This window comes from Hemitrygon akajei, chromosome 7, assembly GCF_048418815.1.
Source record: "Hemitrygon akajei chromosome 7, sHemAka1.3, whole genome shotgun sequence".
Taxonomy (NCBI): Eukaryota; Metazoa; Chordata; class Chondrichthyes; order Myliobatiformes; family Dasyatidae; genus Hemitrygon; species Hemitrygon akajei.
In genome coordinates, this window is record NC_133130.1 from 116,682,483 (window position 1) to 116,709,777 (window position 27,295).

Sequence of the window (27,295 nt, forward strand, 5' to 3'; positions counted from 1 at the left end):
TGTTTGTGCTGCACACTCTGTATCATTTTGCATCATATAAAACACCCTTTGCATGGAAGGAGCTTTCTTTATGGGAGCTCTTTCATTAAACTGCATCATCTTCAACAACATTACCAATGTTTGCTCTCCTCTTGATCTCCTTCCTCCGATTGGCAAACCAATTGTAGACTTTCAGGGCAGTTACACGCTCAGAATCTGTCAGCTTTCTGCCTGCAACAACAGGAAACTCCATTACTCCCAATTCTCCGCAAGATAGGAGGCCACGTTCTCATAGTGAGGGCAGTCAGGACCAGAACAGAACTGTCTGGGTCAATGATACTATTTACAGTCGGTGACCACTTTATTAGGTACCCCCTGTACCTAACAAAGTGGCCACTGGGTGTGTGTTCATGGTCTTCTCTTGCTGGAGCCCATCCATTTCAAGGTTCAACATGTTCAGAGATGCCCTTTTACACACCACAGTTGGGAGCGTGCGGCTGACCCCCTCTCAGTAACAAGATGTTTTCACCCACAGAAATGCCGCTCACTGGATGTTTTTTGTTTATCGCATCATTCTTTGCTGTGTGTGAATATACCAAGAAACCTGCAGTTTATAAATTCTCAAATCACCCCTTCTGGCATCAACAATCACTCCCACAGTCAAAGTCACTCAAATCACTTTTCCTCCCCATTCTGACGTTTAGTCTGAACAACAGAACCTCTTGACCACGTCTGTATACTTTCACACACTAAGTTGCTGCCACATGACTGGCTAGTTAGATATTTGCACTAATGAACAAGTGTATCGAATAAAGTGGCTGTCTGTATTGCCGGTGTACAAAACGGTTCACCTTTTGAACACGCAACTCTTTACCTGGCTTCTGGATGACTGCATTACAAGCATTTGAAATCTCCTCTCTCTTAGCTTCATCTGGGTATTGGTTTTCATTGAAGTAACTGCAATGAAGAAACAAGTTACAAAACTCTACAATATCCAACAGGTGGAACTGAAAACAGATTTACTGCACTGTGCAATTCTATTGGACTATGCCCCAAGACAAACTGGTTAATACAAGGGCTCATAACATTAGAGAGAGATTGATCTTGGAGGAGGTTAAAGCATTGGCACAACATTGTGAGCCAAAAGGCCTATACTGTACTGTAATGTTCTATTGACACAAGACCAGTGATTATAAGTAATTGATTCTAATAATGTGGTTATAAATCTGTAGATTAGGTACAAATTGAAAGAGCTGGAAAATGAAGCAATAATCCTGGCCTTTTTAAGCAGTGCACTGTGGGTCTTGTATTCACAGTGTGCAGGCTTGCACTTCGTAGCTGTGCTAAGTGTTGTGATAAGCTGGATGTGGATCTGTGAGGGTGCCACAGTGAGCCAAGGCTAAGTCAGCCAATAGAGTCGTTAAGCACAGAAACAGGCTCTTTGGCCCATCTAGTCCATGCCGAACAATCATTCTGCCTAGTACCATCGACTGCAGAATAGCCCTCCATACCCTACCTCCATACATGTACCGATCCAAACTTCTCTTAAGATGCCTAGAGCACAAAAAAGAGCTAACTGGTAATTTTCAGTCAACCTACTACCCGCTGTACTGTTCACTGCAGAAGCACTGGGTTCATTTAAAAGTACAGCAATATTTATGCTGATATTGTGGATGAAAGTTCAAGGAAAGGCCTTCATTCAGCACCTAACCACAAGTGTGGGTAAGCATTTAGAATACAAACGAAAAGGGAATATCTGCTGGAGGAACTCAGCAGAATAGGTAGCATCTTTGGAGGGAAATGTACAGTCAATGTTTGGGTCAAGGCCCTTCACCTGGACTGAAAGAGCAGAGGGGAGTGAACCAGTATATAGAGCAGGGGGAAGGGATGCTGCAAAAGTTGGCAGGTGATAGGTGGATCAGGGTGAGAAAGGGTGAAATGCTGGGAATCCAGAGCAACACACACAAAATGCTGAGGGAACTCAGCACGTCAGGCAGAAACACTTCATCGGGAGGGGGTGAAATGCAGGTTTGGGAGGAAGGGGTGGAGATAGCGACAGAGACGATAGTGAAGGCAACAAAGGATGATAGATGATGGAACCTGACAGGAGAGGAAGGTGGTGCAGGACTTGTCAAAGACCTTTATGTCCAAGTAGACAGCATCCACTGCCCTGTCTTCAGCAACTTTCCTCGAAAAACTCTTAACTTTCTATTTCCCATTCTGGCATGTCTGTCTATGGCCTCCTCCACTGCAATAACAAGGCAAAATTCAGGTTGGAAGAGCAACTACTCATATTCCATCTGGGTAGCCTCCAACCTAATGGCATGAGCAACAATTTATTCAACTTCCAGTAATTTATCCCCCCCTTCTCTTTTTGCATTCTGGCTCTCCTCTTATCCCTTATTTTTTCCTGCCCATCACCCTTCCTTATCCCATGGTGCACTCTCCCCTCCTATCAGATTCCCTCTTCTTCAACCCTTTACCTTTTCCACCTATCACCTCCCAGCTTCTCACTTCACCCCCCCCCTTCCTTCTCACCTGGTTTCACCTATCACCTTGTACTCCTTCCCCTCCCCCCCCATCTTCTTATTCTGGCTTCTAACCCCTTCCTTTCCAGTACCAATGAACAATCTCGGCCCAAAACGTTGACAATTTATTCCTCTCCACAGATGCTGCCTGACCTGCTGAGTTCCTCCAGTGTTTTGAGTGTGTTGCTCACTGTTTCAGTTTGATGTTATGCCCCATGGATCTGGGAATCTGTCAAGGAAAAGACTTCCTCTCTATTCCCTTTGTTATCCTTTTCAAGACTTGCACGTTATGGGTGGAGTCTGCGCTTTAGCTGACAAATCCTTGGCTTGTCCAACCTACAGGAAATGCCAACAAAACAACTGTAGCTTCTGAGAAGACATGGATCTTAAAAGAGAGACTACAAGAGTTGATGAGGAAGATGGAAGGGCTTTAGGTAGGTACCTTTCCATCACAGTGAGGCATTCCTTAAAAGAGAGACTACAAGAGTTGATGAGGAAGATGGAAGGGCTTTAGGTAGGTACCTTTCCATCACAGTGAGGCATTCCTTGCGCCAGGTGAAGCGACTACCCCTGCGGAGCCGGAAGTTGCCCGGATTTGCGACATTGGCCGGTGTTGACTGCTTCCACTCGGGGTCTTCTGTGGTGGAGGAGGCAGGCCTCATGTTTAAGGTGGCTCCTCCAAAACACAACAAATAAGACAGCCACTTAATCACAATCAAGGTCGAAAGAGACTGCTGATGCAGCAATCTGGAAGAAAACACAGAATGCTGGAAGTGGGTCCAACAGCATTATCCATGGAGACAAAAGGTGTATGTTGACATTTCAAGTCGAGTGTGTGTGTGGGAAGTCAGTACTAGGAATGTGGTGTTGGATTGGAGTGTAGAATTATTATTTTCCTTGTAGTTTAACTTTCCAATGCTTGAATTTTTAATTAATCACCTAAATACATGCAATTGTTCAGTGAACTTTTCACTAATTTGCTGTTATCTCTATTCCTGTCCAAGAAGACCACTACTACTTTCAGTCTTGACTTCTTCTTTGTTCTCTTGATGCGTCCTTAGAACCGTAAGACATAAGAGCTGAATTATGCTATTTGGCCCATCGAGTTTGCTCTGCCGTTCCATCATTCCTCTCAACCCCATTCCCCCACTATTTCTCTGTCACTTTTGACACCCTGTTTAATCAAGAACCTATCAATCTCCACTTTAAATATACCCAATGACTTGGTCTCCACAGCTGTCCGTAGCAATGAATTCCACAGATTCACCACCCTCAGTTAAGAAATTCCTCCTTATCTCTGCTCTAAAGGGACATCCTTGTATTCTGAGGTTGTACCCTCTGGTTCAAGACACCCCCACAACTGGAAACATCCTCTCCACAACCACTCCATCTAAGCCTTGCAATATTTGATAGGTTTCAATGAGATCCTTCTAACACTGTTTCTCTTTTGCTCTTGTACTATGTAATAAAATGGCTATAAATAACAAATTTTATGAATCATTCTTGACTTCTGAAGAACCTTTGGATTGCAAAAGCATCAGGGTCCAAGAGGATTACCCGGGAAAACTGCACACACAGTCGCCTGTCCACCTAGTTATCTTTTCCATTTACATCCCCCCCCCGTCCCTTCCCTGTTTCTATCTGCCCATTATCCACACCCCACCTGGTTCCATCGATTACTTTATCAGCCTCTGTTCCAATTCTCCTTCCCCCTACCTGGTTCCATCTGTCCATTATCCCATCAGCCATTTGGAATTTTGTGTTCAGTTCTGATCACCTCATTATAGGAAGAATGTCGAAGCTTTAGAGGATGCAGATGAGATTTACCAAGGTTCAAAGCACACCATATACAACCTTGACTTGAGAATGCTTCAGGATGTTACCTGTATTAGAGAGCATGTCTAATTGAGTAAGTTAGGGCTTTTCCCTTTCAAGTGAAGAAACAGGGAAGAAGAGCTTACAAAGGTGTATATAAGATTATGAGAAACATAGATAAAGTGGACAGCCAGCAACTTTTTCCCCAGGGCAGCAATGGCCAACACCAGAGGACATCAGTTTAAGATGAGTAGACAGAAGTTTATGGGAGGTATCAGAAGTAGCTAGTGTGTTTTTTAAAAAACAGAGTGCTGGGTGCCAGGAAAACATTGCTGGGAGCAGTGGCAGAGGTGGATACAATGAGACTCTTGCATGAGCATATGGATGAAAGAAAAATGGAGGGTTCAGGGCTGTGTAGGAGGGAAGGGTTAGATTGATGGTGCAGTAGGTTTATATAGTTCAGCACGCCACCATGTGCTAAAGGAGCTATACTGAGCTGCTCTGATCTATGTTTTATCTTCTCCCTATCTGGTTCCACACACTCTTTTTGATCGTCTACAGCAGGGTCTTGACTCAAAACGGCAACCGACACCTCTTGCTCCCACGGATACCGCTTGACCCACTAAGTTCTTCCAGCATTCTGCCTTTGATTGGAAGGGAGCGTGTTTATGATTCACTCCTGACTACCCACTACCCCACTTTCTCACTGGTTCCAACTTTCAAAGACAGTTTCTAAATAGACACAGAAATACATGTTTTTATTTCCATCGATCCTCAAAGTCAACTAACTGAGACAATATTTGAAACTTCCTAGTTTTAGGCTTAAGAACAGCTTTATCCCACTAACCATTCCCAGCCACAATTCAGCAATCACTATTGGAACTTTGACCTCCCTTCAATCTCCTTTCTTGCAAAAGCTATCGTGCCTGAATGCAAGCTGCATGTTACCTGGTTCAAATTAAAATTGAATGCAATCATTGCCTTTTCTTCTTCCAATCTTGGTGGTGTTCTGTAAACCTATATTGTCCGATCACTTCAATGCCTCCATAATGAACAATGGGCATGAAATATAAACAGCTAAACTGGGTTTCTACAGCTACATGTGTCTGCCTTTCAAACTGAGGGTGGCTGTGTCTGAAATTTGCACTGTCTTTGGCATTAAGAACATTCTATGAGCTCTGCATTCAATATCTATTGTATCCAAATCTCATCTCAATTCAGGAACATCAGTGTACAAGGGTAGGACAAACACAATGAATACTGAGGGATAGGAGGACCTTGGTATATGAGGGTAGGGAACATACTGTGAATGGTGGGGACCATAAAGTAGACACGAAGACAGCAGAACAGATAGACGAGGCGGTGAATAAGCCACATCGAGCAGCTGCCTTCATTTGCTGGGGCGTGGAATGGAAGAACAGGATGATATCCCCAATGTTCATAGCCAGACACCAGAACACATAATTTGTGATTTGAGTGTTAAATGCAATACCTGGGCTCATTTTCTCCAGAAGGTACCATCGGTACAGCGTCCGTTTCTTGGGCTCACAAATGTCCAGTCCTTGCTGCAAAAGCCATTGGGAAATGAAACTTCGGCTCATCCCTGAAAGCACACAAAGCGCATTCCCACTTAATGTCCTTGGACACAGATGCATATCTCTGGGTTATCTAGCACCTTCTCTCGTGGCAGCTCATGCCCAAGTCTGTCCCCGTCAGACCCAGTGACAGATCTCTGGTGCCTTCCTAACACTGATGATACCCCGACTGTATGAGCCCACGTCTTCACGCCATCTATAATATATCAACTTTATTCGCCATATACATTTACATGCATTAGGAGTTCACTGTGGTGTGTTGGTCACAGCATAACATGCAACAAAAGAGAAAAGCAATAACATTCAATGATTCCAAGAACAAAGAGTTATATAAAAGTAAACTTAGAGGTTATAGTAGAGACATGGAATAAAACGAGCATAAGTGCATAAACGCCAGTGTGTACTTAGACCATAAGACTCATCAGTAGAGCCCACTTCACCATTCCAACATGACTAACTTATTATCCCTCTCAACCCCATTCTCTTGCCTTCTCTCCATAACCTTTGACACCCTTACTAAGAATTTATCATCCTCCACTTGAAATATATCCAGTGACCTGGCCCCCATAGCCATTTGTCATAACGAATTCCACAGATTCACCACCCTCTGGCAAAAGAAATTCCTCCTCATTTCTGTCCTCCTACCCTGAGGCTCTGCCCTTTGGTCCTAGCATAGGAAACAACCTCTCCTTACAATGTAATCAGCACCATAAGGAGGGGTTTTAAGTGTTTATAGTGCAGTGACTGAGGTAATGAATAGAGGGGGTGGGTTTGGCTAACTAGATCAGGATGGTTGATCAGATTAACTGCCAAGGAGAAGAAACTTTTAAGACCATGTGAAGTTTCTGTCCTAATAGCCCTTCAGTGCTTTCCAGAGGGGAATTTTTAGAAAATGCAGTTTACAGGATGGGTAGTATCTGCAATGATTTTCCTGCTTGCTTCTTTGTCCTGGACACGTACAGATCTGTGTGCTACAACCAAGGATGATCAGATATCTAACATACACACGTTTCTGTGGTGGAATCAGTGGAATTGGACAGGGATCAAATTCTTCTTCTCCTAGCATGTTTACAAAAACTAACCTGTAACCACTGAGAAAAAGCATGCTAACTGAATAATTAGAACTGCAACAGGAGGTTTAATGGATTTTGGGGTGGTAAAGAATGAACTTAATAAATAAACTTCACTTACAAAAGTAACTATTTATGTGGTACTTCCATATTTCAGACAATGGTGGTAATGTTAATGCCAGAACTACCATGGAACTAACAGCAATATGAGGACGTCCACGCACATGTAGCCAAAATGTAAATACTGGTGTTATATTTCTTGACCCTAAGCTTTGCTGCAGGGTGTCACTCGAAGCCCTCACAGTCAGGCTAAAATCAATTTAAATTAATACCAATTATTAAGTAACTTGAAAGAGATGTAGGGTCTAAATGATACCAGAATGGCATGCAAAGCCGGTCTATAAATTAACAGATGATACCACTGCTGTTGGTGTGGACATGGGGGGATAGACTGGCTGTCCCAGTGGTGTCGCAACAACAACTTTGCTCTCATCGTCAGCGAGACTAAGGGATTGATAGCGGATTTCCGGAGGGGACGTTGAGAGAACATGCACCTGCCCTCACTGAGGGACTAGCAGTGGAAAAGGTGGGCAGCTTTTCACATTTTTTGATGTACAGTGGAGAGCATGTTGGCTGGTTGCATCACAACCAGGTAAGGAGACTCCAAAGCACAGGATCCCAAGAGGCTGCAGAGCATTGTAAACTCAGCCAGCTCCCTCACGGGCACGAACCTCCCCACCATCGAGGACATTTTCAAGAGACAGTGCCTCAAGAAGGCAGCATTCGCCACTAAGAGCCCTCATCATCTGGGACAAGCCCTCTTCTTGTTACTACCATCGAGGAGGAAGTACAGGAGCCTGAAGACCCACACTCAACATTTTAGGAACAGCTTCTTCCCCTCCACCATCAGATTTCTGAACGGTCCATGAAACAATGAACACTACCTCACTATTCCTTAATTCCACACTACTTTGTAATATATCACAATTTTTGTGTCTTTGGCACTCTTACTGTTGCAACAAAGCAAAAAAAATTCATGCCATACAGGACAGTGATAATAAATGTGATTCTGATTCTAATTACAGCTTGATTTATTATATGTAGTATAATAGCCTGATATTAATATATTTATAATATATTTGCTAAATACTGTATATATTGAAATAGGCGATAATCAAAAAGTGCGTCCCAATCTTCAGTCAGCACTCTGTGCAATGTTTAAATAATTAATTCTAAAAATACTTCTCGGTTTGCTGCATGTAATTTACTTAATGTGGTAGTTTGTTCAGCCAGCATTTCTATTACAGCAGAAATCTTCCTTACCTTCCCACCCAGTAACAGAGCCTCCTATTTATTTACTTCCTCTTTGCCCACAACAACCCTCACTTCCCTTTCTCTGCATAGAACATAGAGCAAGGTACAGTAAAGTCCTGGCCCTTCAGCCCACAATGCGCCTCACACCTTTTAACCTCACGTATTGCCCTCCATCTTTCTTTCAGCCACATGCCTATCCAAGAGGTTTTTTTTTAAAAAAGGTTCCTGATGTATCTGCCTCTACCCCCACTCCTGGCAGCGCATCCCAACACTCACCACCCTCTGTGTAAACAAACCTACCTCCGACATCCCCCCGTGCTTTCCTCCAATTCCCTTAAAATTATGCCCTCTCTCACTACATAGTTATACCCTGGAATAAGTCTCAATGTCTCTTACCATCTTATACACCTCAGTTGAGCCACCCCTCATTCTCCTTTGCTCCAATGAGAAAAGCCCAAGCTCACTCAACTTATCCTGACAGGGCTACACGGGAACAAAGAGTTAGATCCTGGAGTAGGTTAAAAGCTAGGCACAATATTGTGGCGTGTACTGTGCTGTAATGTTTTATGTCCTATGTTCATTTAACTTATCATTAACCTAATAAGCCCACATTAATTTACATTGGCTTCCAAACATGCTGCATTTTGGTGTCAGTACATGCAAGTGAACACAGCAGGAATTTTACATAAACACAGGAGATTCAGCAGATGCTGGAAATCCAAAGCAACACACACAAAATGCTGGAGAAACTCAGCAGGTCAGGCAGCATCTATGGAGAAGAATTAAGCTGTTCATTTTGGACAGAGACCCTTTTTCAAGACTGAAAAGGAAAGGGGGAAGAAGGTTGGTAGGGGGGAAGGGAAGGAGGATAGCTAAAGACAGGTGGGTGGGGAAGGTCAAGGGCTGAAGGAGGAATCTGATAGGAGAGGAGAGTGGACCATAGAAAAAAGGGAAGGAGGAGGGGCCCCAGGGAGGCAAAAGGCAGGTGAGAAGAGGTAAGAGGTCAGTGTGGGGAATAGAAGAAGAGGGATGGGGGAAGGAAAACAATTTTTATCCGAAGGAGAAACTGATGCTCGTGGCATCAGGTTGAAGTGTTGCTCCTCCTCCCTGAGAGTGGCCTCATCATAGCACAAGAGGAAGCCATGGACCGACACTGGAATTAAAAATGTTTGGCCACTAGGAAATTCCCCTTTAGGTGATGGAGCGGAGGTGCTTGACAAAGTGGTCCTAAGGAATTTTACATACTCTCTGTTAAAAATGTACGTGGAATTCAAGCACGGGCTGGTCAGTTGCCTCCTCACCTGTGACCTGGCCCACGATCGTCTGGGAAATCATCCGATTGGAAAGAAAGTTCTTAATCTCCTCTTTAACAGTGGTGCCGTCTCTCCTACAGAATGAAAACAACAGTAGGGATTGGGACGGAGGAGGTTTGGAGGATGAATAAAGAAATAACATTAAAATATGTTTCCTAGATGCCTTTTGATTAGAATTTAGCTTCAAGCAATTTGAAATTAGTTTGTTACTATCACATAAATAAAAAAAACCTTAGTTTTATAAGCTCATTTCATTTATGGCATTGCATTAAGGTAGTACAAGGGAAAACAATAACAGTGCAGTTACAGAGCAAGTGCAATACAGGGAGGCCATGAAGAGCAAGGATCAAGACAAGGTAGATTGCAATGACGAAGTCAGTAATGAGGCTCAAACAACCAGGGCAGTACGGCATGTTCCCAGTGACCCTTGCCACAGAAACCATCCCACGCAGGTGCACCACAGCTTGATATGGCAACTGCTCTGCCCAAGGTCACAAGAAACTGCAGAGAGTTTTGAATACAGCTCAGTCTATTATGCTATTACCGTCTATAATGGGGCTTTATAAGGCATTGGTCAGACCGCACTTGAAGTACTGAGCAGTTTTGGGCCCCCTATGTAAAAGATGTGCCAGATTGGAGGGGATCCAGAGGAGGTTCATGAGAATGATTTCAGGAGTGAAAGGGTTAATGCATTTGGTAAGTTTATAAGAATGAGGGGAGCTCTCATTGAAACCCATCGAATATTGAAAGGCCTAAACGGAGTGGATATGGAAAGGATATTTACTATAGGTAGTGACTCTAGGACTACAGGCTCCAGCCTCCGAATAGAGCAGGATTTATTATGCCATGGACCCCTATCATTAACCAGGGTTCCACGCTGTCCAGGTTAGCAAACCCTGGAATTGAGGGAACGTCCATTTAGAACAGAGATGAGGAGGAATTTCTTTAGACAGAGGGTGGTCAATCTGTGGAATTCATTGCCACAGGCAGCAGTGGGGGCCAAGTCATTGGGTAATCTTCAAGCGGAAGTAGGTAGGTTCTTGATTAGTCAAGATTATGGTTATGCGGAGAAGGCAGAAGAATGGGTTGAAAGGGATAATAAATTGGCCATGATGGAAAGGTGGAGCAGAGTCGATGGCCTAATTCTGCTCCTATGTCTTATAGGAAACCAGCCTCCATCCAGGGACTCTGTCTACACGTCCTGCTGCCTTGGGAAAGCAGCCAACATAATCAAAGATGCCTTCCCACTCTGGACAATCTCTGTTCTCCCCACTTTTATCTTTGATAAAAAAGCCTGAGAACACAGACAACCAGGCTCAAGGTCAGCTTCTATTCCACTGTGAAAATTCTTAACTGGACCTCTTGTACGATAAAGATGAACTGGTGTTACGTCAACCTACGTTGCTGGCACTTGCACCTTACTTGCCTACCTCTTGTTGTTTGTCTTTTCCAACTCCCTCTATGTATTACGTACAGAAAGATCTGCTTGGATGCCACGCAAAACAAAGCTTTTCTCTGTACCTCCTTATATAGGACAATAATAAATAGTTCCCTAGTAAACATTTCCACATTCCTCAAACGCCCTCATCACATGCGTCAATTTCACAGTCCCAAAATAGCTTGCACTCGTCTCCTGAAGCCTCTTGAGCCGGTTAGGTGGATGCAGAAATGAAAAATGCACACTACACAAGTGGGGGCACTATAGAGAAACACCAGCAAGGCAATTAGCACTCAAACTACCACTCTGTAACATACTTAATCCTTTGTTTTCTATCACTTACTCTGTGCTTGGTAAGAGTCTATCAACGTCAGATTTGAGATTCAAATTTATCACATGTACATCAAAACATACAGTGAAGTGCGTTAAGAACCAAAACACCCGAGGGTGGGCTGGGGCAGCCCGCGTTGTGTCGCTGACATAGCATGCCCACGATGCATGGCAGGACAATGTAGAACACAACAAAACACCCGAGGGTGTGCTGGGGCAGCCCGCGTTGTGTCGCTGACATAGCATGCCCACGATGCATGGCGGGACAATGTAGAACACAACAAAACACCCGAGGGTGGGCTGGGGCAGCCCGCGTTGTGTCGCTGACATAGCATGCCCACGATGCATGGCGGGACAATGTAGAACACAACAAAACACCCGAGGGTGGGCTGGGGCAGCCCGCGTTGTGTCGCTGACATAGCATGCCCACGATGCATGGCGGGACAATGTAGAACACAACAAAACACCCGAGGGTGGGCTGGGGCAGCCCGCGTTGTGTCGCTGACATAGCATGCCCACGATGCATGGCGGGACAATGTAGAACACAACAAAACACCCGAGGGTGGGCTGGGGCAGCCCGCGTTGTGTCGCTGACATAGCATGCCCACGATGCATGGCGGGACAATGTAGAACACAACAAAACACCCGAGGGTGGGCTGGGGCAGCCCGCGTTGTGTCGCTGACATAGCATGCCCACGATGCATGGCGGGACAATGTAGAACACAACAGAACACCCGAGGGTGGGCTGGGGCAGCCCGCGTTGTGTCGCTGACATAGCATGCCCACGATGCATGGCGGGACAATGTAGAACACAACAAAACACCCGAGGGTGGGCTGGGGCAGCCCGCGTTGTGTCGCTGACATAGCATGCCCACGATGCATGGCGGGACAATGTAGAACACAACAAAACACCCGAGGGTGGGCTGGGGCAGCCCGCGTTGTGTCGCTGACATAGCATGCCCACGATGCATGGCAGGACAATGTAGAACACAACAAAACACCCGAGGGTGGGCTGGGGCAGCCCGCGTTGTGTCGCTGACATAGCATGCCCACGATGCATGGCGGGACAATGTAGAACACAACAAAACACCCGAGGGTGTGCTGGGGCAGCCCGCGTTGTGTCGCTGACATAGCATGCCCACGATGCATGGCAGGACAATGTAGAACACAACAGAACACCCGAGGGTGTGCTGGGGCAGCCCGCGTTGTGTCGCTGACATAGCATGCCCACGATGCATGGCAGGACAATGTAGAACACAACAAAACTGAACAACAGCAGCAAAATAAGCCCCAATCCTCCGTAAGCACACACATACACACATAGTCCTCCAACCCCAGGGCAGGCCAGTTTAAAGTCTGCTTACCTCTTTAGCTTCTTCTGTACATTGTACCTCAACAAAATGATCTAACAGTCACTTTGAACTGACCTCATGAGCTCCTCAACTCTTTCCTCCAGGTCCATGTCTTCCTCCACTGGATGGAAGTTGCACGTCCTCTGGCTGATGTTACTGTGGAAACGGCTGGGTGACAGCCTACCATTGACCACGGACAGTTTCTCGTTGCTATTGCTCTCCCGCCCATTCAAGTGAGCGCTGCACGGGGGTGGGGAGGTATCATAGCTGTTGCTTGGCGATGGCGACGTGGCGCTGTACGGGGTCTGCGTGGCAGCGGTGACAGAGGAGGACGAGGCAGTGAAGTGGTTGCTACTGCCGGAGGAAGAGTGGCTGTTGCCGTGGCAGTGCCGCTTGCCAAATTTTTCCGCATGCTCCTGGTCAAGACGGTCCAAGGTCTCCAGAGCATGGATGATGTCCCGTTTGGTCATCCCGCTCCGACGGAGTCGCTGAAGCAAATCGATCTGCTCAATGGTAAACCGAGGCTCGTCCGTGTAGTGTGACATTATGGTGCAGCTGCAGGGAACACGGAAAGGACGCTTAGTTGAACTGTGCGAGAAAGAGACCTCCCAATGTCTACATTGCTCATGCCATCATAAATAATAACTCTTAGGTATCGGTGATGATCCTGAGGCCCTCTTTGAATAGAATTCAAATAACAGAGTGGAATTATATCCAACAATTACCAATACATCAGTATTTAATACTCCGCCAATACCAGTAGGTCAGTACACAGTAGAGGCACTGGGTTGTGCTGGAGGGTGCAAGAGAAAAATGAAGGATGAACACATTTAGGTGATGATGTGTTTTTATGGTGTGCCAATTCTCTTGTGCAGGTCATCTTGATTAATTCCTTCAGACTGCTTGCACTGTGCAACCTGTAATTACTGAAATAAAATAAGCTCTGAAATAAGGATTCACCCAAGCATCATTAAATGCTGTCCTGATACTGCAACCTCAGAAGGATATAACGTGTATCTGGCATTTTCACTTTGAACCTTGCGAGAATGTACCGAGTGCACATGCAGCCAACTGATCAGGTGGTGAATTTATTGGGGCTCCTTCGCACGGGAAGCTCTCTCTTTGTCAGGTGGGCTACTTTCACTTCTTCCACACCATAAATTATCCATTAGGTACCATTGCTAAAGCGACTCAGTCAAAACTTTTAAAGCATACTATCCCACTGGCATTCTTACACCAATCATACGCAACACATTTCAGAGGCAAATCCGACAGGAGCATTCCCCCCCTAATCCCACCTCTCATAAAATCCTCAACTCTTCAGAGTGCACCATAACATGACTAGAAAATCCATTTCATGTTTAAAAGCCAACTAACTTTTCAGATACCACAGTAGGGCAGCGCTATTACAGCTCAGGGCTTTCTGGAGATCAGTTCCACCACCATCTGCATGGAGTTTGTACATTCTCCTCATGAACCACGTGGGTTTCCTCCAATGTCCTCCCACAGTCCGAAGACGCACTGGCTAGTAAGTTCATTGGTTATTGTCAGTTACCATGTGATTAGGCTAGGGTTAAATAGCTGGGTTGTTGGGCAGTGTGGCTTGTTGGGCCGGAATGACCTGCTCCGCACAATAAATAAACTATTTGTTGGCTCCAACCTTAGTACTAAAAGACCAAATGTCCATATGATACTGCTGCAACAAAGACTGATTTATCATTTATGAAATGATCTTCACATGAATAACTTGATTGGTTCTGATGTTTTGGTTGGACTGCAACTGATTTTTGGATGAAGATTTAAGCACTGGGCCGAAATTGGAAAGGTCGAGTTCAGGCCAAATCGAGCCTTCGGGGTCCAGGCCCCGGAGCGCATCGAGATGATTGAACCCGATGTTTGGAGGTCAACTTAGGCTCTGAGCCAGATTGAAAAGGTCAGCGTGTCGGGGCCCAAGGACAGGGAGGGGATGGTTCAGCTCACTGCTCCATGATGCTTACTCAGCTCTTCTCTGAACTATGGGTCTCGGGCTCTCTTTGTGGACTTCGTTCAGAACACTATTCGTTTGCATGTTTTTTTTACTTTTCTCTAAACATTGGGTGTTCGACAGTCTTTTTTTTCTAAATTGGATCTTTTGGGTTTCTTTGTTTTGTGGCCGCCTGTAGGAGACGAATCTCAAGGTTGTATAATGTATACATACTTTGATAATAAATGTACATTGAACTTTAAACTTTGATGATTTCTTACCTTTTCTGTCCACATTTGTACTATGTCAAGAGGCCCATGGAACTTTCAGCCGCTGACACCAAGTCTGTGCAATGGTGAAATTGCTCATGGAACGCAGGGCAGAGGGTAATGGTCCACCAGCTCAGAAGTAAACGTAGTGCAGTTAAGAAGCACCTGTAACCAAGTCCAACAACTATAATGTGACGTATCCTGTTAACTTTAGAATCACTTTATTGCCAATATTTGAAACATACCAGAATTGATTGTGGTTCGGTGCCAAGCATAAAACACAGGATCATAACAGACAACACAACAAAAACCAACAGTTTACAAGACGACAGAGCAAATAGTCATGAGCAATGAACAACTGGCAAAATGGTCACGTGCACGTCAACAATCAAACTTAAATAAATGTGAACAGAACAGAAAAGACCATTTAACAGATGTTAATGCAGGGGCAGTAGGGTATTAGATCTGAGAAGCTGGATAGCTACAAGAAAGAAGGTTCGGAGATGACGTAGTCCTGGTGGTGACGGACTGATAGCACCGCTCTGATGGCAATTTAGTGATTAGGTGACTGCTCGGGTGGATGGAGTCAGCGGTAATTTTCCCAGCTTTCTTCTTTGCTCTGTACAACTGCTTGTTAATGCAAATATTCAATTGGCCAATCGTGTGGCAGAAGCCCAAAGCACAAAAGCATGCAGGCGTGATCAAGAGGTTCAGTTCTTGTTCAGACCAAACATCAGAGTGGGAAAGAAACCTGATCTAAGTGACTTTGCCCGTTGAATGATTGTTGGTGCCAGATGGGGTGGTTTGAGTATCTCAGAAACTGCTGAACTCCTGGGATTTTCACACACAACAGTCTCTAGAGTTTACAGAGAATGGTGCGAAAATACCTTGTTAATGAGAGAGGTCACAGGAATACGGCCAGACTGGTTCAAACCAACTGGGAGACGATAGCAACTCAAATAACTACATTTTACAACAATGGTGTGCAGAAGTCCAGCCTTGAAGCAGATGGGCTACAGGACTAGAAGACCATGAACATACACTCAGAGGCCCTATTATTAGGTACAGAAGATACCTAATAAAGTGGCCACTGGGTGTATGTACTCCATTATCAATGCTGTTTGGGGGCTCCCATTAATGCTTTTTGTCTCGTTGGTTCTTTACTTAACCAACCTTGATTATATATGATCATTTCTCAATATTATCATCTGTATTCTTTACTATACCCTTTCTTGAAATTTTTGACCACTGTTCTTAAAATTAATTAACCTGGGATATTTCATTCCTGACTTTGATTACATTTCAACAATTTGAAAGGTATATCTGATGTTACCCATTTTTTCCTGTGTGTCTTGAATGCACTGATCACTTCATAAATGCTAGATGCATTCAGATTAGAAAATCTAAAAAGTGCAAATGCTGAAAATCCGAAATAAAAACAAGCAGCATTTGAAACGTTAGCAGGTCCTTCCTAGCTGTGGCCATCAAACTTTACAACTCCTCCCTCGGAGTGTCAGACACCCTGAGCCAATAGGCTGGTCCTGGACTTATTTCGACTTGGCATAATTAACTTATTATTTAATTATTTATGGTTTTATATTGCTATATTTCTTCACTATTCTTGGTTGGTGCGACTGTAACAAAACCCAATTTCCCCTCGGGATCAATAAAGTATGTCTGTCTGTCTGTCAGACAGTATCTGTGGCAAGAAAAACAGTTAACATCTACGTTCTGGGAATCTTCATTATAATCAGGAAAATCAAGTTTTTTAAAAATCTGTCTCTCTATTCCTTATAGTCATTTCCAATCTGAGTTATAAGGAAAGATTGAATAGGTTAGAACTTTATTCCTTGGAAGATAAAACATTGATGAGATTTGATAGAGATATACAAAATTATGAGGGGTATAGATAGGGTAAATGCAAGCTGGCTTTTTCCATTGAGGTTGAGTGGGACTAGAAATAGAGGTCATGGGTTAAGGGTGAAAGGTCATGTTTAAGTGAAACACGAGGGGAAATAACTCCACTCAGAGGGTCAAGAGTGTGGAAAAAGCTACCAGTACAAGTGATGCATGCAAGCTTGATTTCAATGTTTAAGAGAAATTTGGATATGTACGTGGATGGCAGGTTGATTGGAGTAGGTAGTTTAAATGGTTTGGCCCAGACTAGATGGGCCAAAGGGCCTGTTTCTGTGCTGTACTTTGCTACAACTCTACAAATATGGTATCATTGCTCTCCGTAGTACTAACAAGCTCGCTTGTTCATGCACTTTATTCCTCTCTTCTATTCTTGTATACTAGTATCCATCCTTGTGGCAGTTCAGTTGAGGTTTTCTCCAAGCACACCAGTGAACCTCACTGCAAAGACACGGTCCCAGTCATACTGAGGTGCACTGCTTTCTAGAGGTGCAGTTTGTTTCGTAGGAACATCACTTCTTGTACATAAGCTGTGTATTTTTTAATATAATTTCCTGCACAAATTAATTTGGATTTCGACTTCAAGATCAGGAGTTCATCTTTTAGCAAATGAGAGGTCCATTCAAGAGTTTGGTAACAGTGGGATACAGCTGTCCTTCAGACTCCGCGTCACTGCTGCTCTCAGACTGAGGTAAAATAACGTGAGGGCTGCAGAATTAACTGTTTACTTCCCAAATGTGCAATTTCCTATAGTACTGCATTGCTGCACTTTACCCTGTCCACCATCGTCAAATCCTTTGTCCATAGAAGGACTCCACACCTGAAAAATCACCACTCCCTAGCAGTTTCCACTATGAAGTTCCAGTTCGAGAAAGGAACTCACCAAAGGCTCCTGCTCTTACAGCCTCTTTGGGATGGCTACCCACTTGGGAATTTAAACTCTCTTTACCAGCTGGGTGGAATGTATAATCAACAAAACTCTTGGCTTGCTTAAAATGATTTCATCTCATACATACACACACATATACATATATACACACCCACACTAACAAGGTCCACACCAATGTTTGGGGAACCAGGACCATCTGGGGAGAAACCGGCTACCGGAACAAATCATAAATGGATGAGACTGGATAACAAGGAATTAATGGAATGCTACCTTAAGAGCAACCTGTACGAAAGAGGACACATCAAGCACACTTGGGGACTCTGGTAACAACTAAGACAGTTATCCACATTCATGGAAAAACAACTGGTTACCCAGCAATCAAACACTGTCAGAGGATTGCTATCACATCTCGAATTGGAAGACATACAATCACGATGCACCAAGCAGTTATCACCGCAAATCCGAGCCAATCAGGAAATGTGAGTAAAACCCCATCTCTACAACTCCCAGATGACGCAAAGGTAATAGCATCATCTTGTACATGGGAAATGTAAGTTCGAATATCACCTCGGGCCAACTAGAGAGAGGTTACTAGCTAAATTGGCAATTGTCAATCAACAAACTAAGCTCCCCAGACTTAGTGAAAAATTTCCATCAGTCAGAAGCAGCCAATAGTCCAACAGAACTGAGACCAATAACCTGATACATGCACTGGCAGCAGTAGTCCTAGAAATGCTGGGCTGCAAAATGAAATACAGTGGAGAGTACTGTTATAACACTCCCTCCCACCCCACCCCGGAGATGACAATTGGAAGCCAAGATGAAAACCAAAAGGGCGGAGGTCAGCAGACTAACTGAGCTGTGGAAGGGTAGGAAGACCAAAGACTCATCGCGGCTACTAAGGAAGTACAGAGGTATATCCATTGCCGAAGCCCTGGAAACCATCAAGCAACAGTTAACAGCTCTGGCTGCTAGACCATAGAGGGACACTGAGGACTTAGAGACCAAGCAAATAAATGCACTCTTCTCCACAGTTTCAAAGCAACAACATGCCAGTATCTGAACCAACCAAAACAGCAACTGGAAGAGTCTATGGGAGAAAGAAGCGTAGATGTCCAGCAATGGGTAGCAAGTACAAAGAACTGGACATCACCAGGGCCTGACATGACCCACACCCACTGGCTGAAGAAGCTAACAGCATTACATACACTGCTGGCATGCTGGATTTTATAACAAGAGGAATTGAGTACAGGAGTAAAGAGATCCTTCTGCAGCTGTACAGGGCCCTGGTGAGACCCCACCTGGAGTATTGTGTGCAATTTTGGTCTCCAAATTTGAGGAAGGACATTCTTGCTATTGTGCAGCGTAGGTTCACAAGGTTAATTCCCAGAATGGCGGGACTGTCATATGTTGAAAGATTGGAGCGACTGGGCTTGTATACACTGGAATTTAGAAGGATGAGAGGGGATCTGATTGAAACATATAAGATTATTAAAGGATTGGACACGCTGGAGGCAGGAAGCATGTTCCCGCTGATGGGTGAGTCCAGAACTAGAGGCCACAGTTTAAGAATAAGGGGTAGGCCATTTAGAACAGAGATGTGGAAAAACTTTTTCACCCAGAGAGTGGTGGATATGTGGAATGCTCTGCCCCAGAAGGCAGTGGAGGCCAAGTCTCTGGATGCATTCAAGAGAGAGTTAGATAGAGCTCTTATAGATAGCATGGTCAAGGGATATGGGGAGAGGGCAGGAACGGGGTACTGATTGTGTATGATCAGCCATGATCACAGTGAATGGCGGTGCTGGCTAGAAGGGCCGACTGGCCTACTCCTGCACCTACTGTCTATTGTCAAATGAACCAGCTGCTTGAAGCAGGCTCCCACCCTGACTAACTAACTCAAGGAAGGACAATACTCATAATGAAGGACCATCAAACTACCGCTTATAACCTGCCTGTCAACAACATGGAAGCTCCTATCAGGCATCATAGGCAGCAGGCTGAAAGAACGTGGGTAAACTCCTGAGCCCTGCTCAAAGGGGGATTGCCGATTGATCCAGAGGTTCCAAGCACCAACTACTGGTAGACAAAGCAGTCATGGGAGACTCCAACACCGGGCAAACCAACTTAAGCATAGCCTGGATCAACTACCAGAAAGCATTATGACACAATGTCCCACAGATTGATCCTGGAATGCCTGTCTTTTGGTTTGGAAAAGTACAAGGTAAACAAGAACCAAGGACCTTCATCAAGAACTCAAATGGAGGACAATGCTAGAAGTTAACTCAATATTTCTCGTAGCTACAAGTTTCTGCTGTTTCATTGACCCATTCTGGTTTAAATAAACTAGCAGTTCTTTTGCACTTCACACCTTTTGCTTCTTTGGAATTAGACAGTGATTCAATAATAGAACATAGAACAGTACAGCACAGTACAGGCCCTTCGGCCCACAATGTTGTGCCGACCCTCAAACCCTGCCTCCCATATAACCCCCTACACCTGTCTAGTACTCTTAAACTTCACTAGTGTATCTGCCTCCACCACTGACTCAGGCAGTGCATTCCACGCACCAACCACTCTCTGAGTGAAAAACCTTCCTCTAATATCCCCCTTGAACTTCCCTCCTCTTACCTTAAAGCCATGTCCTCTTGTACTGAGCAGTGGTGCCCTGGGGAAGAGGCGCTGGCTGTCCACTCTGTCTATTCCTCTTAATATCCTGTGCACCTCTATCATGTCTCCTCTCATCCTCCTTCTCTCCAAAGAGTAAAGCCCTAGCTCCCTTAATCTCTGATCATAATGCATACTCTCTAAACCAGGCAGCATCCTGGTAAATCTCCTCTGTACCCTTTCCAATGCTTCCACATCCTTCCCATACTGAGGCGACCAGAAGTGGACGCAGCATTCCAAGTGTGGCCTAACTGGAGTTTTATAGAGCTGCATCATTACATCGCGTCTCTTAAACTCTATCCCTCGATTTATGAAAGCTAACACCCCATAAGCTTTCTTAACTACCCTATCTACCTGTGAGGCAACTTTCAGGGATCTGTGGACATGTACCCCCAGATCCCTCTGCTCCTCCACACTACCAAGTATCCTGCCATTTACTTTATACTCTGCCTTGGAGTTTGTCCTTCCAAAGTGTACCACCTCACACTTCTCCAGGTTGAACTCCATCTGCCACTTCTCAGCCCACTTCTGCATCCTATCAATGTCTCTCTGCAATCTTTGACAATCCTCAACACTATCTACAACACCACCAACCTTTGTGTCGTCTGCAAACTTACCAACCCACCCTTCTAACCCCACATCCAGGTCGTTAATAAAAATCACAAAAAGTAGAGGTCCCAGAACAGATCCTTGCGGGACACCACTAGTCACAACCCTTCAATCTGAATGCACTCCCTCCACCACGACCCTCTGCCTTCTGCAGGCAAGCCAATTCTGAATCCACCTGACCAAACTTCCCTGGATCCCATGCCTTCTGACTTTCTGAATAAGCCTACCGTGTGGAACCTTGTCAAATGCCTTACATGTAGATCACATCCACTGCACTACCCTCATCTATATGCCTGGTCACCTCCTCAAAGAACTCTATCAGGCTTGTTAGGCACGATCTGCCCTTCACAAAGCCATGCTGACTGTCCCTGATCAGACCATGACTCTCTAAATGCCCATAGATCCTATCTCTAAGAATCTTTTCCAACAGCTTTCCCATCACAGACGTAAGGCTCACTGGTCTATAATTACCTGGACTATCCCTACTACCTTTTTTGAACAAGGGGACAACATTCGCCTCCCTCCAATCCTCCGGTACCATTCCCATGGACAACGAGGACATAAAGATCCTAGCCAGAGGTTCAGCAATCTCTTCCCTTGCCTCGTGGAGCAGCCTGGGGAATATTCCATCAGGCCCCGGGGACTTATCCGTCCTAATGTATTTTAACAACTCCAACACCTCCTCTCCCTTAATATCAACATGCTCCAGAACATCAACCTCACTCATATTGTCCTCACCGTCATCAAGTTCCCTCTCAGTGGTGAATACCGAAGAGAAGTATTCATTGAGGACCTCGCTCACTTCCACAGCCTCCAGGCACAACTTCCCACTTTTATCTCTAATCGGTCCTACCTTCACTCCTGTCATCCTTTTGTTCTTCATATAATTGGAGAATGCCTTGGGGTTTTCCTTTACCCTACTCGCCAAGGCCTTCTCATGCCCCCTTCTTGCTCTTCTCAACCCCTTCTTAAGCTCCTTTCTTGCTACCCTATATTCCTCAATAGACCCATCTGATCCTTGCTTCCTAAACCTCATGTATGCTGTCTTCTTCCACCTGACTAGATTTTCCACTTCACTTGTCACCCATGGTTCCTTTATCCTACCATTCTTTATCTTCCTCACTGGGACAAATTTATCCCTAACATCCTGCAAGAGATCCTTAAACATCGACCACATGTCCATAGTACATTTCCCTGCAAAAACATCATCCCAATTCACACCCGCAAGTTCTAGCCTTATAGCCTCATAATTTGCCCTTCCCCAATTAAAAATTTTCCTGTCCTCTCTGATTATATCCTTTTCCATGATAATGCTAAAGGCCAGGGAGTGGTGATCACTGTCCCCCAGATGCTCACCCACTGAAAGATCTGTGACCTGACCCGGTTCGTTACCTAATACTAGATCTAGTATGGCATTTCCCCTAGTCGGTCTGTCAACATACTGTGACAGGAATCCATCCTGGACACACTTAACAAACTCTGCCCCATCTAAACCCCTTGGAACTAATCAAGTGCCAATCAATATTAGGGAAGTTAAAGTCACCCATGATAACAACCCTGTTATTTTTGCACCTTTCAAAAATCTGCCTCCCAATCTGCTCCTCGGTATCTCTGCTGCTACCAGGGGGCCTATAGAATACCCCCAGTAGAGTAACTGCTCCCTTCCTGTTTCTGACTTCCACCCATACTGTCTCAAAAGAGGACCCTGCTACATTACCCACCCCTTCTGCAGCTGAAATAGTATCCTTGACCAGTAATGCCACCCCTCCTCCCCTTTTCCCCTCTCTCTATCCCTTTTAAAGCACTGAAATCCAGGAATATTGAGAATTTCTTGAATAAAAACAATATAAATAAACCAGCTCTAAAACCTGCAGACAAATTATCGCAATCTGCACGTGTTCAATATTACCCTCATAATAATAATAATAATAATACTAAGTACTTTATTGATCCTGAGTGGGAAATTCTTTCGTTACAGCAGTAACATTTAAAAACTCACTTGCAAACTTAACTAATAATAATGTACAGAATAATACACAATAATGTACCAATGTGCAATCACAATGTATGAAATAATAAAACAGAGACTATTGTACTGACGCGTGTTCTCCTGTCACACAGAGATGAACTGTTGCTTATTGCATTTGGTAGGAGAGATTTTCTGTAACGATCCTTATGACAGCAGAGCTGAATGAGTCTGTTTGAAAAGCTGCGCAATCAGTGGGTCAAGAGGATGATATGCCAGATTGTCCATAATGGATAACAGTTTGCTTTGTGACCTCCTCTCCACCACTAACTCAATAAGGTCCAGATTGTGGCCAAGGACTGATCCAGCCTTTTTGATGAGTTTCTTTAGTCTTTTTGCATCACCAACACCGATGCTGCTCCCCCAACATAAAGCAGCAAAGAAGGCTGCACTCACTACAACAGACTGGTAAAAAATCTCCAACATCCTGCTGCACACATTGAAGGATCTCAGCTTTCTTAGAAAATAGTCTGTTCATCCCCTTCTTGTAAACAGCCAGGGTGTTGGTTTTCCAGACAAGTCTGTTGTTGAGGTGAACACCCAAGTATTTGTACTCCTCCACCAACACAACCTCTTCTCCCAGAATCGACACAGGACTCGTCACAGTCCTCTTCCTCCTCAAATCAAACACCATCTCCCCGGTTTTGGCCACATTCAGGAGCAGGAGATTCCTCCCGCACCACTCCACAAACTTGTCCACCAGTCTGTACTCCATCTCCTGCCCATCTGATACACCCAACCACTGCAGAGTCATCGGAGAACTTCTGCAAGTGGAACGACATTAGACTGGAAAAGGAGATGTGATTGTGCCGAGGTAGAGGCTGACAACTTTGTGTGTGCAGTTTAAGTTCCTTTGTGTGCTAGAGCAAAAGGTGTGTGCATATGCACACCTTAGAGAGAACATTGCTCTGACCCCAAATTTTCCTCGAGATTTACTCTTGAAGCAAAAATTAGTTGTAAAGGAAAGGATTGGGGAGCTTTTAAAAACCAACAGAAGGCAACTAAAAACATCCATAAGGAAAGAAAAGCTGAAATGTGAAGGTAAGTTAGCCAGTAATATAAAAGAGGATACCAAAAGCTTATTCAGATGAAGAGTAAAGGAGATAAGCAAGTCAATATTAGACTCTGGAAAATGATGGACAAAGAAATGGAGGACAAACTTTCAGACTTAGGGTTTTTATATTCTATGTTTTGTTTTAATTACCCTTCCTGGTTCAAATATACTATATTTGGTATTATTATATCTTTCTTTTGTTTTATAATATGAATTTTCTTGAACTCTGTATTCTTCTATGTAGAAATTCATAAAAATATTGAAAAGAAAGAATTACCCTTCCTTTTCCATTCTGTTGTATGAGCGGAGGGTGTTTGGGGGGGGGGGATGTTCTGTTAGTTTTTTTGTGCAGGGAAGGGGTTGTTCCTGTTCCATTTTGTGTGGGGGGAGAGGTTGATAATTGGGATGCTGTTCTTTTTTGTACCGGGGGAAATGGGTTTGACGTTTCTCTCTGAATTACCGTCATATTCTGTCTTTGTTTCATGGCCGTCTGGAGAAACACAAATTTCAGAGCTATATATGGATACAAGCTTTGATAATAAATTAACCTTAAGTATTTTGTATCAGTCTTCACCATGGACGATGAGCAGAATGTCAGAAATACGAGAGTATCAGGAGGCAGAAGAAAGGAAACTGTAGGCCAGTTAGCCTGACCTCAGTAGTTGGAAAGATGTTGGAGTCCATTAACAAGAATGAGGTTTCAGAGTACCTGGAGTCACGTGACAAACCAGAGAAGAGCCCACGGTATTACAGAAAACATACTAGCGTGGATAGAAGATTGGCTGACTGGCAGGAGAGAAAGAATCGGAGTAAAAGGGGCCTTTTCTGGTTGACTACTGGTGTGCTACAGGGATCAGTGTTGGGACCGCCTCTTTTCATCTTCTATGCCAATGATTTGGATGAAGGGATTATGGCCAGGTTTGCGAACAATACGAATATCGGTGGGGGACAGATAGTGTTGAGGAAGCAAGTTGTCTGCAGACAGATTGGAGAATGGGCAAAGAATTGGGAGATGAAATATAATGTAGGGAAGTGCATGGTCATGCACTTTGACAGAAAGAATAAAAGGAGAGGAGTTTTCTAAATGGGGAGAAAATTCAAAAATCAGAGGTGCAAAGGGACTTGGATGCCCTTGTGCAGGATTCCCTAAAGGTTAACTTGCAGGTTGAGTCTATAGTAAGGAAGGCAAATGAAATGTTAGTATTCATTTCGAGAGGACTAGAAGCGAGGATGTGATGTTGAAGCTTTACAAGCACTGGTCAGACTGCACTTGGAGAATTGTGAACAGTTTTGGGCCCCTTATCTAAGAAGGGATCTGCTGGCATCGGAGGAGTTCCAGAGGAGTCCACAAGAATGATTCCGGGAATGAAACGGCTAATGTATGAGGGGTGTGTGATGGCCCTGGGCCTATACTCACTAGTGGGACGATCTCATTAAAGTGTATTGAATATTGGAAGGCCTAGATAGAGTGGATAAGGACAGAATGTTTTCTATAGCGCCGAGGACCAGAGAACACAGCTTCAGAATAGAACGATGTCCCTTTAGAACAGAGATGAGGAGGAATTTCTTTAGCCAGAAGGTGGTGAATCTGTGGAATTCATTGCCACAGATAGCGGTGGAGGCCATGTCTTTAGTCAAAGCGGCAAAAGACAAGCATCAAAGGTTACAGGGTGAAAGTAGATGAATGGAATTTGGAGGAATAATAAATCAGCCATGACAGATTGGCAGTGCAGACTCAATGGGCTGAATGGTCTAATTCTGCTCCTATGTCTTAAGGTCTTACTGATGCCACAGCCTCCTGCCCCCACCCACTTCCAACTGTAAGTGACTATCAAACAAAGGAGACCAAGTACTTTTCCCTGGTGCATTGCACTGTTTCTAGCTCAGGCACCAGTTCAACATTCAAGGAGTCAGCATTCCTAGAGACACATGCAAATCCACCTCCCCAGGCTGCAGCAACGAACAGATCATTCTCCCCACCAACCTCAATAACATCTTTTTATATCACGATATGCAGATTCAACATCAAAATTCAGTATATGAATCCAAACCAAAAAAATGATAATTGACATAAATCAGCTCCTCTGCTCTCTCCACAGATGTTTCCTGACCTGAGTATTTCCATAGTTCCTGTTTTCTTTTTCATTTTTTATACATTAATTTGTCAATTTTGCATTCACTTTATACATGGGCCATTTTTTTTTACTAACTAATCCATTAAAAATTCAATTATGATCTAATGTTGGCCGTATAGAAAAAGAAAATAGATTAAAAAAAATATTAGACACTTTATGCCTGAAGCTTACACAGACCACAATATTGGAGGAAGAAACCACTGCCATCTTCCCCTTGATTTCCAAGCCGGCCACATTCCCAATATTAGCACTTTATTTAAGACAACAAACATTGTTCAGTTTCAAACATCTTTAAACCATACCCACATTACTCCAGTTCTGACTTGGCATATTGCTCAGAGTTATACCACCAGTTCAGATAACCACTCACATTTGATTAATTGTAGGCTCTTGCTACTATCGACTAGAAGATTGTTTACAGTTTAATTTCTAGGTTGAATTACACATGCTTTTTTGATGTATATCTACCTCACTGGAACTTGCAACACTGCGTAAATTCTGAAAGTTAGCACTGCCAACTTTCAGAAAGGGTAAGATGAGGAAAGACAAACCAATCCACAAAAAGGACCAGAAGTGGAGAGAGTGAGCAATTTCAAGTTCCTGGGTGTCAATATCTCTGAGGATCTAACCTGGTCCCAACGTATTGATGCAGCTATACAGAAGGCAAGACAATAGCTTGATTTCATTAGGAGTTTGAGGAGATTTGGTTTGTCACGTAAACACTTGAAAACTTCTGTAGTTTACCGTGGAGAGCATTCTGACTGGCTACATCACTTTTTAGTATGGGGGAGCTACTGCACAGGATTAAAGTAAGCTGCAGTAAATTGTAAAATTAGTCAGCTCCATCATGGGTACTAGCCTCCATAGTATCCAAGACATCTTCAAGGAGCGGTGCCTCAGAAAGGCGGTGTCCCTCATTAAGGACCCCCACCAGCCAGGACATGCCCTCTTCCCACTGTTATCTCCCGGGAGGAGGCACAGAAGCCTGAAGGCACACACTCAGCGATCCAGCAACAGCTTCTTCAAAGTTCAAGGTAA

At 44.2% G+C, this 27,295-nt stretch overlaps 1 protein-coding gene across 5 annotated transcripts in view; it reads right to left on the reverse strand.

Annotated features, from left to right (window-relative positions):
• hmbox1a (homeobox containing 1a) overlaps positions 1-27,295 on the reverse strand; it is a 70,157-nt gene that overhangs the window by 30,216 nt on the left and 12,646 nt on the right. For all 5 annotated transcript variants that reach the window (XM_073051826.1, XM_073051825.1, XM_073051821.1 and 2 more), the window contains 7 exons: positions 14,979-15,131; positions 12,810-13,289; positions 9,603-9,688; positions 5,815-5,925; positions 3,030-3,183; positions 854-936; positions 115-210 (listed from right to left, as the gene is read on the reverse strand). In XM_073051826.1, the coding sequence (XP_072907927.1) occupies positions 115-210; positions 854-936; positions 3,030-3,183; positions 5,815-5,925; positions 9,603-9,688; positions 12,810-13,279 (1,000 nt within the window). In that variant the 5' untranslated portion in view covers positions 13,280-13,289; positions 14,979-15,131. The remainder of the gene's footprint in view (positions 1-114; positions 211-853; positions 937-3,029; positions 3,184-5,814; positions 5,926-9,602; positions 9,689-12,809; positions 13,290-14,978; positions 15,132-27,295) is intronic.